The sequence below is a fragment of the Rutilus rutilus genome, assembly GCF_951802725.1.
Source record: "Rutilus rutilus genome assembly, chromosome: 17".
Lineage (NCBI taxonomy): Eukaryota > Metazoa > Chordata > Actinopteri > Cypriniformes > Leuciscidae > Rutilus > Rutilus rutilus.
The window spans coordinates 32,843,132-32,853,794 of NC_140230.1; the positions used below are offsets into that span (position 1 = coordinate 32,843,132).

General features: G+C 36.5%; 1 protein-coding gene across 2 annotated transcripts in view; it reads right to left on the minus strand.

Moving 5' to 3' along the window:
- Window positions 1-5,162: 5,162 nt before the first annotated feature.
- xrcc1 (X-ray repair complementing defective repair in Chinese hamster cells 1) overlaps window positions 5,163-10,663 on the minus strand; it is a 23,171-nt gene continuing 17,670 nt past the window's right edge. For both annotated transcript variants that reach the window (XM_084386186.1, XM_084386187.1), the window contains 5 exons: window positions 9,043-9,085; window positions 7,965-8,104; window positions 7,782-7,872; window positions 7,600-7,675; window positions 5,163-6,227 (listed from right to left, as the gene is read on the minus strand). In XM_084386186.1, the coding sequence (XP_084242312.1) occupies window positions 6,120-6,227; window positions 7,600-7,675; window positions 7,782-7,872; window positions 7,965-8,104; window positions 9,043-9,085 (458 nt within the window). In that variant the 3' untranslated portion in view covers window positions 5,163-6,119. The remainder of the gene's footprint in view (window positions 6,228-7,599; window positions 7,676-7,781; window positions 7,873-7,964; window positions 8,105-9,042; window positions 9,086-10,663) is intronic.

Below are 10,663 nucleotides of genomic sequence, written 5' to 3' on the forward strand. Positions count from 1 at the left end.
AGATTATTTGCGCTAAATGAATGGTTAATGTCATGGTGCAATGAGCAGAAACTGCTCTTTGTAAATAATTGGAATCTGTTTTGGGAGCGTCCTAGGCTTTTCCGTGCCGATGGCTTACACCCAAGCAGATTCGGAGCAGATCTTCTGTCGGATAACATCTCCAAAATGTTAAATACCTTTTGACTAGTAACCAAAAGTCCAAATCATAGTCTCTGCTGCACCAATTTAAGTGATATAAATACTAGTGTAGAATATTGCATAGAAACCGTGTCTATTCCTCGTTTAGTGAGATCAAATAACAAATCTACTGCAGGATCTAGGAAAAATCTAATTGTTATTAAAACAGAAAATGTTGCTATTAGTAAACAAAAACAATTTCTAAAGCTAGGTCTTCTAAACATTAGATCACTCACACCTAAGGCAGTTATTGTAAATGAAATAGTCACAGATAATAGCTTCGATGTACTTTGCCTAACTGAAACCTGGCTTAAACCAAATGATTATTTCGGTCTAAATGAGTCTGCTCCTCCTGGATACTCCTATAAGCATGAGCCCCGTCTGATTGGTCGTGGCGGTGGTGTTGCGACAATTTATAGAGATATTCTCAATGTTACTCAGAAAGCGGGTTATAAGTTTATTTCGTTTGAAGTACTTGTACTAAATGTTACGCTCTTAGATGTAAGAAAAACATCCCTATTATCTCTAGCCTTGGCTACCGTATATAGACCGCCTGGGCCTTACGCTGATTTCCTAAAAGAGTTTGCAGATTTTCTCTCAGACCTATTAGTCAATGTCGATAAAGCATTAATTGTTGGAGATTTTAACATACACGTAGATAATCCAAATGATGCGTTAGGGGCTGCGTTTACAGATTTATTAAATTCATTTGGGGTCAAGCAAAACGTCACCGGACCAACTCATCGTCTTAATCATACACTCGATTTAATTATATCACATGGAACCGATCCAACCGATATAGATATTATACCGCAAAGTGATGAAGTCACTGACCATTACATGGTAACTTGCATATTACGTACTGCTGTAATATGTCATGCAGCGCCGCGTTATCAACCAGGCAGAACAATCCTTCCATCCACCATAGATAATTTCTCAAATTGCTTATCTGATCTGTCTCAGCTGCTGCCTGAACCCAAACAAACAGATGAACTAGAAGAACTAACTAGCACTATGAGCACTATTCTCTCTAGAACATTGGATGTTGTTGCACCTATTAGATTAAAAAAGGTCAGAGAGAAAATTAAAGCACCGTGGTACAACAATACTACGCATGTTCTAAAGAGAGAAACCCGTATTTTAGAGCGTAAATGGAAACAAACTAATTTAGAGGTCTTTAGAATCGCGTGGAAAGACAGTATGTCACGTTATAAAAAGGCCCTAAAAGCAGCCAGGGCTGAGCATCTCCGCAAACTAATAGAAAATAACCAAAATAATCCAAGGTTTTTATTTAACACCGTGGCTAGACTAACAAATAAACAGACATCACCCGAACAAAATATCCCGTTACAGTTTAGTAGTAATGATTTTATGAAGTTCTTCACTGAGAAAATAGAAAACATCAGAACCACAATTGTAAACGTTCAATCTTCAATCGCGCCTTATAATTCAGCCTTAATTATCACCCCGCAAGAACAATTACAGTGCTTTACAACTATAGAACAAATAGAGTTAAATAAACTTATCACTTCCTCTAAAACAACAACATGTTTATTAGATCCGATACCAACTAAACTACTGAAAGAAGTGTTACCTGTAGTGGAAGAGCCTCTCCTTAATATTATTAACTCGTCTTTATCTTTAGGTCATGTTCCAAGAACATTTAAACTGGCAGTTATAAAACCTCTCATTAAGAAACCACAATTAGATCATAATAACCTAGCAAATTATAGACCCATTTCAAATCTTCCATTTATGTCTAAAATATTAGAAAAAGTTGTGTCCGCTCAACTGTGCTCTTTCTTGCAAGAAAATGATATCTATGAAAAGTTTCAGTCAGGATTCAGGCCGCATCATAGCACTGAAACTGCGCTCGTTAAAATCACAAATGATTTACTTTTAGCTTCTGACCAAGGCTGTATCTCAATACTAGTTTTACTTGATCTTAGTGCTGCGTTCGATACTATAGATCACACAATACTCTTAGATAGACTACAAAATTATACTGGTGTTCAAGGACAAGCATTAAGCTGGTTTAGATCATACTTATCTGACCGCTACCATTTTGTCTATTTAAATGGAGAAAAATCGATCATAACTCCAGTAAACTATGGAGTGCCGCAGGGATCTGTGTTAGGCCCTCTATTATTCTCAGTATATATGATGCCACTTGGAAATATTATAAGGAAACATGGAATTAGTTTCCATTGTTATGCTGATGACACTCAAATATATATTTCATCACGGCCAGATGAAAACGCTAAATTATCCAAATTGACAGAGTGTGTTAAAGATATAAAAGATTGGATGACGCGTAATTTTCTTTTATTAAATCCAGACAAAACAGAGGTACTACTTATCGGTTCAAAAAACCGCCCACAAAACCTCTCGCAATACAACTTTAATATAGTAGGATGTCCTGTTACTTTATCCTCTACAGTAAAAGACCTGGGTGTTATACTCGATTGCAACCTGTCTTTCAAAAATCATATTTCATATGTTACAAAAACCACCTTTTTCCACCTTAGAAACATTGCTAAGCTACGTAATATGCTATCAGTTTCTGATGCAGAAAAGTTAGTTCATGCATTCATGACCTCGAGACTAGATTACTGTAATGCTTTATTAGCCGGTTGTCCTGCATCCTCAATAAACAAGCTACAGTTAGTCCAAAATGCAGCCGCTAGAGTTCTTACTAGATCAAGAAAATATGATCATATAACACCGATTTTATCATCACTGCATTGGTTACCTATAAAGTTCCGTATTAATTACAAGGTATTGCTACTGACTTATAAAGCCCTAAACGGCTTAGCTCCAGTATATTTAACGGATCTTCTATCGCCCTATAATCCATCGCGCTCTTTAAGATCACTAAATTCAAGGCTTTTGGTCATACCTAGGATATCCAGAACCACCAAAGGAGGGAGAGCATTTTCACATTTAGCTCCAAAACTCTGGAATAGCCTTCCTGATACTGTTCGTTGCTCAGACTCGCTCTCCCAGTTTAAAACTAGATTAAAGTCGCATCTCTTCAGCCAGGCATTCATATAATATTTTTAATCTTACAGTTCAAATTACAATCCGGCCTCTAGTTAATAAACACCAGAGGAGAACTGGCCCCCGACTGAGCCTGGGTTCTCCCAAGGTTTTTTTTTCTCCATTGGGTCACCTGATGGAGTTTTAGGACACCAGTAGGTCACTTGATGGAGTTTTTCGGTTCCTTGCCACTGTTGCCTTTGGCTTGCTCAGTTGGGGATATTCTGGGGATATCTAATTTGATTTTATCAATAAATTCCACTAGAAACAAACCTTGTTGTATTATTTTAATTTAATACTGTGAAGCTGCTTTGATACAATCTGTATTGTGAAAAGCGCTATACAAATATACTTGACTTGACTTGACTTGACATTCTGGCACATAACTCTCGTGGGGGCGGGGCTAACAGCGGTCTGTTCTCATTGGCTACTGAGTTTTTGATTGACATATTCTTGACCTGGCTGGAAGTGAAGACTTCAGTGTTGTGTTTACATGTGAGCATCTGTAAGCGACTTCCTATTTCATTCTAGTTATATAAAGTTAGGAGTTTTGTTTTTATCTGTATTTATGCTACACTACATGGTTGAGATGAGTTCCTAGAAATAGCACAGATAATATCATCATTCTCATCAATCGTCATTATCAGGGTAATGGAGATGCTGGAGACTCGTGGTAAGTCAGTCATTTGTTTTTGTTAAAAAGGTAGAGAGGTATTGTAGAGCTCATTGAGACAACATTATACAGCAGTGTTGACTTTATTTAGCCCAATCATTACACAACCTTATCAGCATACAATTACACAGTCTTTCTTTGATTACATAATGTTTGCTTTTTCATAGGTACATAGCCTAAGAATATAAGGAGGTTCAGTAATTAATAATAGAATTCTTATCATGTGTGACATTTTTAATAACTTTTATCTAGTTTTATTTGGTAGCCTGAAAATCCTTTTCAAACAGGCAGTAAATACAGATCAGCGAAAGAGCAAACAGTTAGTAAAACATGCAGTGTATTAAAAACAAAGTCAAATGTTTGTTCAAATGTTCAATTTTAAAGGCTCAAAAATAATCCCATAGTGTTGACAAAACAGATATTACGCTCGAAAGACGAAGACTTGAAGGAAAAGAAAGAAATTCAACAAAAAATACTAAGAGGGCAAAAAGATCCAAGACACAAGGACACAAGTGAAAGATGGAGACTGACGGCTTCCTTTATTATGTTATCCATCTCAGTTTATTTGTATCTTTTCTATGTCATGTTGATTTATCCTTTATTGTAAAGCGACCTCGAGTTTTCTGGAAGGCGCTATATAAAATAAACGTAGACCCACTATTTATTATTTAGTGAGGGACAGAAATGAGACGCATCTAATTAAAAGAAGAAAATACTCAAGGACAGTAACAAGACAGTCAAATGTACGAATTCAGAATTCTGTTTGATGAATCTCAGCTGACACAAAACAGCCTAATATGAGGTTTTCTGGGACAGACACTGAACTAGTAAGGATGGTTTTTAAATGACTTTAAACCAGCTAAGATCAGCAACAATTTCCATTTGCACTTCACGAACATTTTTTTTTTCCTTAGTGTGAAGAATGTTAAAATCTAAAGGACACTTTTCCACTAAATAAACTTTTGTAGAATGGAAAGGTTCTGTGAATGTTTAAGGATCTTCATGGAACGATCAATGCCAATAAAGAACCTTTATCATTAGCTTATTATTTCTATCTAAATTATTAGACATAAATAATTACAGTCATTAGTGCACAAATGTTTCTAACAAGACCCTCAACTGATTTGTACAGTGGCTTATGTGCATATTGTACTTTACAAAGATAAATATCTAAATATTTTAGAGCAGAGCCAAGCTAGAAAAACATGAAATCACTCAATATAAAAATCTTCCAAACAGCGAAACAGACAGAAAGCAGCGGTGGCCCGCAGGATAAACAACTATTTTCTATATTTATTCTGCAACTGCTTCAAACCGGAACTTCAAAATATTAATTACATTAATAAACAAAAACAAAATAGATACAAATTGAGACACACATTGAAGGGAATCGAAAATAAAATGCATTTAAAAAACAAAAACAAACATTAAAACTATGAGAGTTCACATCATAAAGTGTTCTCCAATAAATGTAAAAAAAAAAAATGTGTTTTTACAGCAATATTTATTTCATGTGCTTTTTTTTTTCTTAAATATGGTTGTTTGAATATTCATCAAAGGACTCTAAACATAAGCAATATTATTGTAATATTAATTCTGAAGACCACACCTACAGATGTTTAAAAAAAAAAAAATCCTATTTTAAGCGAAGCAATGAGGGCAACAAATACGAATTTGGATCAGCTAATCAATAATTGACCATAAATGTGAACATTCATATTAAATGAGTATAAATCTGCATAAGTCAGATTCAAAAGGGACTTCAGGTTCAGTCTTAAGTAATTAAAATTTAACACCTAATAAACAGCTTTCTGGATGGTTGATAAAACGGATCATGAATATGGATCAGAGTCTTTCATCTCTGGGTTGGCGGGTTGGTATCTGCCGTTAGTCTGTTTTTTCAACATCAAAACAAAGACCTATAACAGATAGAGCCCATTAAAAGTTCATCCCCAAAAAAATGATACATAATTTACTCATTCATAGGTCCTTCCAAACCTGTATGACTTCCTTGCATGGAACAGAAAAGATGTTTAACAAAGTCTCAAGATGAACAGTGATCAGTGAGAGAAAGTCATATAGGTTTGGAACGACACGAGGGTGAGTAAACGATGACAAACGTTTCATTTATGAGTTGAACTATTTCCCCAAGACAACCAATGTCTACTCAGGTCAAGCCTGGGATTGATGGACATGCTCTCAAAGAGCAGGACGCCGATTTAAAGATCTCTTAAGGGACTACAGTGTAGGGCTGGTACGGTAACATCTTCTGCCTGTCATTGATGGCGAAAATCCAGGAAGGCTTCACAAAACTCAGACTTCCATTTTCCATCAAAGCCTATAAAAAGAAATAACAGAGAGTAAAAGAGGATGAAAACGAAGAAAGGACCTTGACTCAAGACATTTAAAGAGTTTTAATTTCTATGAGAACATCACATGACTGACTCGGGTTGAACAGAAACAGATCTGCATGTGTTGTGGGTCAAGACTTTCTCAAAGCCATTCAAATGCAGTCAAACCCTTTAAAGCATGAATATATGAAAAGGCCTGGGTGGAGAGACAATCTCTGGCAAAGCCTGACTAGCCTATGAAGCCACTTGTTGCTGATGTTTGCCAAGTCAAGCCAAAGAGACCAATGAATTTAATACAACAACAAAAAAAATCAATGGACGTTTCCAGTCATTTATGACCATATATATATATGACCATTTAACACCATATATTGGTTCTTTAAATAATTTTACTGTCACAAAGGGCAATTTGCAGTAGAAAAATGTACATACAGCATAGAAAATTAACACTTTCTTGACAACTTCATGTATGTAACACATTGAAATATATACCAAAGACCATTATGCTATTGAACTGAAAGCGTAACTCTCGCCAAAATGCAACCTAGGGTCTTTTTGTTAATCTACCCGAGGCGAACTTTCGCTTAAAAGCAGAATTAGGTTGGAAACGCCACTTTTAAGTTTGACCGTATTTTAGTTTTCGGTCAAATTGCCTTTTGAATGGGAGTGCATGGGGCGCTACTATGATAGCATCAAAAATCGCTATTTTTAAAACACTAAGGCGGCTCGACACAACATGAAACTGTGCTGGAAGTATCACCAGGGGCTCTACACATGAACTCAAGCACTGTTTGTGTACACAGAGTTTATTAAAAAGAAAGATTTTGAACAACTCGCTGTAGCTGCTGTTGTTTCCGGCCGCCGGCATTTTGACAGTCAAAAATAGTCGATTTCCGAATGCGAATGAACTGACTCTGAATTTTAGTATTGCTTCTTATATGAGGATCCTTTTTCACTAATACTGATTTTCACTAACGACAAAACAACAAATTATCCGTGAATTTATATGGAACTAAGCTTTAGGAGCTTTCCATCTTTACTCTCCTCCCTGTTACGTTGCATTCGGAGATCGACTATTTTTGACTGTCAAAAAGACCCTAGGTTGCATTTTGGCAAGAGTTACCCTTGAATTGAATCGACACTGAACTGAAAAATGACACTATTGTCTTTTTAAAGCTGCTTTACAGTAGAATTTGAATTCGTCTCATATTTGATGAAGTTTGATTCTGTTATTGTCCTGTTTATTACCATGAAGGTGCTTTGAAACAATGTATATTGTATAAAGCCCTATAGAAATAAAGGTGACTTGACACCCCCAGGTGATTTGTTCTGCTTCAAAAAGAAATAAGGAAGACTCACATCCTCAAAAGATTCGTCCCATCCCTCGCTGGTGATGACAAACTGGACCTTCTCGTTCATATAGTCTTCAACAGCTCTGAGGAATCAAACAGATCAGATGATTTCATCAGTCACGCTCCACCTACAGCCTCTCAGAAGAGCTGCTTACAGACGCTTTACGCTCGTGCACGTCTGTCTCATACCCGTTAAAGGCGATGATGTAGCGCTGAAGTTGCCTTTTCTGGTTGTCAGGGAACTTGCCGTAGAGATAGAAGCGCTTCCCTTTTAGGAAGTCTGAAGGAGCAAAAATAAAGATCATTCAATAAAGAGATGCTGTTGTTGATACTCAAGACTTCTTCGTCAAGGTGAACCGGGAGGCGTCAGACCTGGCAGTTCAGGGATGGGTTTGTCCTCCTCTTCCTCAGCGTCCGTGTTCTCATCTGTAGAGCCGCCGTACAGATCTTCATCTTTCACCTTTCCTGGGCTCTCCTTTACTGCTTTTTTCTTCCTGCTCTCCATCTCCACCCTAAAACAGCCGAACACAGGAGCATCATACATCTGATGATGATGAACTTTTTGACAGTCACAGGTGGTGTCCAACATAAATGTGAGGTCTTTTGTCTGATAGGTGGCACATATGATACGGCACAACGGTAGAAATATTTTAACCAGTGGAGATTCTGCTGTCAATTATAATGCATCATCAAATTAGCCGAAATATTTAATAAATAAGCATGCACAGGGCTGGCCCATGCATTTGTGTTTATTAAATATTTCAGCTAATTTTTAGCATGGTCTGTATGATTTTTTTTTTTGCAATGATGCATTAAATTGATCAAAAGTGACAGAAAACACATTTATTGTATCACTGTTTCCATTAAAATGTGAAGCTGCACAACCGTTTTCAACATTGATAATAAGAAATGTTTCTTGAGCAGCAAATCATCATATTAGAATGATTTCTGAAGGATCATGTGACACTGAAGACTGGAGTAATGATGCTGAAAATTCATCTTTGCATCACAGGAATAAATTATATTTTAAAACATATTCCGATTGAAATCAGCAAACTAATATTAATAAATGCATTTCACAAAAATCACAGTTTTTACTGTATTTTTAATAAAATGCAGACATTTTTTTTTTTAAATCCTACTGACCCAAACTTTTGACATGTAGTGCATGTAAAACTTTGCACAATTCTTTGGACCACAGATGATTTTAGAGAATATTATTTAAAAGCCTGAATAATGAGAACATCCAAAGACAATTATGATCCTTGATTAACACATGATGGCAATGTATTTGTTTATTTTGTAACGCCATGTCAGCATCTATGGCTATATTCATGGCGAAAGCCAAGTTTAGCTACTCGAAAATAAAACTAAAATGTTTCAGATTATTTTTTTCAAAAAACCACAAGACTGCATTTGGGCAATATTTGTAATGCAATAAATATCTTACCTGTTCAGCTCATCTTCAGTGTCCATGCCAGACACGTCATCCTCTGTGAGGGGACGTACAACATCAAAAAACATTAATCAGGAGGAGTAGACGTTATGCACAAATTCACAGTATTATTTTTAATAATCATGCAGTAAGCCTATTTTGGATAGTCCAGAAAATGAAATGCTTTACAAATGAAAGATAATTTTCTAAGTAAGACTTTACAATAAGGTTCAATTTGTTAACATTAGTTAACTACAATAGACTAACAATGAAAAAAAACTTGAAAAGCATTTATGAATACATTATTAAAATCAAAAGTTGTATCTGTTAATACGGTATTATTTAATGGACCCGAGCAGACATGAGCTAACAATGAAGAGTTGTGTTTTTATTAACTAAAATTAACAAAGATTACACAGCAACAAATGTATTGCTCATTGTTAGCGCATTAACTAATGGCATGAATTAACTCTTATTTTATAGAGTTACTATTTTTTACTTTTTTTTTGTGGAACTTGATAAACAAAAGCAAAACAAATGAATATCAGTGTAAAAACAGATTCACATTATAAAACATTTGAGACTAAAAGAAAACACAATAATAAAATACATTATTGTGGCTAAAAGCATCTCCTCGCAAAATCTCTACCTGCTGAAACATCTGCACCATTTGCATAGTATGCCGTCCAAGCACTCAGCCCTAATGATGTTCATGAAAATGGACAGTGATTCATCATTTTCGTCTCTCATAGGTTTTAAGTTGCATGGACATGAAGAGCGAGGTTTGCTTACGCCAGCTCATCCGGCCCCCTCAATTTACATAGAAATGAGAAACATGCCCAAGTCTCCTCTCTGCGAATGCTCCGGGCAAGTGTCTGAAACGCACTTCCAGCCTCTCCAATCCTACGGCTCTCTTCTGGCCCTCCATTTTTTTTTATTTTCCCTGATTGATTGGAGTGCTGCTTTACACGCACTTCATTAACCCGGCCTCTCCCCGTCCCGGAGTGACGGGCCCCACGGCAAATAGGTTGACATATTAACGATTTTCGAAGAGGGCATGCATGTAGTTGACACGCGCTGTTCTACCATGTTTGGGCAGCCGAGCTTCTGAAAACGAGGTAGACGGCAGCATCATTAAACCTTTTAAAATTACCATTATTGATTTTGATGGAGGAGCACGGTGACGCATCATTGTTGTGAACGAACAATCAAACGCCTTGTCTTGTACATGACTGTCTCGGTTTACCGGCAGGATCTTACACTGACTCTGCTTAAAAAAGGCGAGAACGTGTAAGTTCATGTAGGCGTTCAAATGCCCCTCGTTTATTAGGGTGAAAGGTCATTAGCGGTTTAAGCAAAGGGAAATAAAAGCAACTACATTATCACCCATTACCCTGACTTGTATGTAAATTACTTTATTGACGTCATGTTTGTTTTTTCAGTGCATTGTGCACATCTGTTTCAGTTTTTATGTCAAAAGTGGAGAACAGATTTGCTACAGTGCCGCTTTCTTGACTTGTGTGTTAACCAGTGCCGTTGTTGTTAAAGGGTTAGTTCATCCGAAAATGAAATTAAGGTATTTGAATGAAATCTGAGAGCTTTCTGTCCTTCCATTGACAGCTACGCAACTACACTT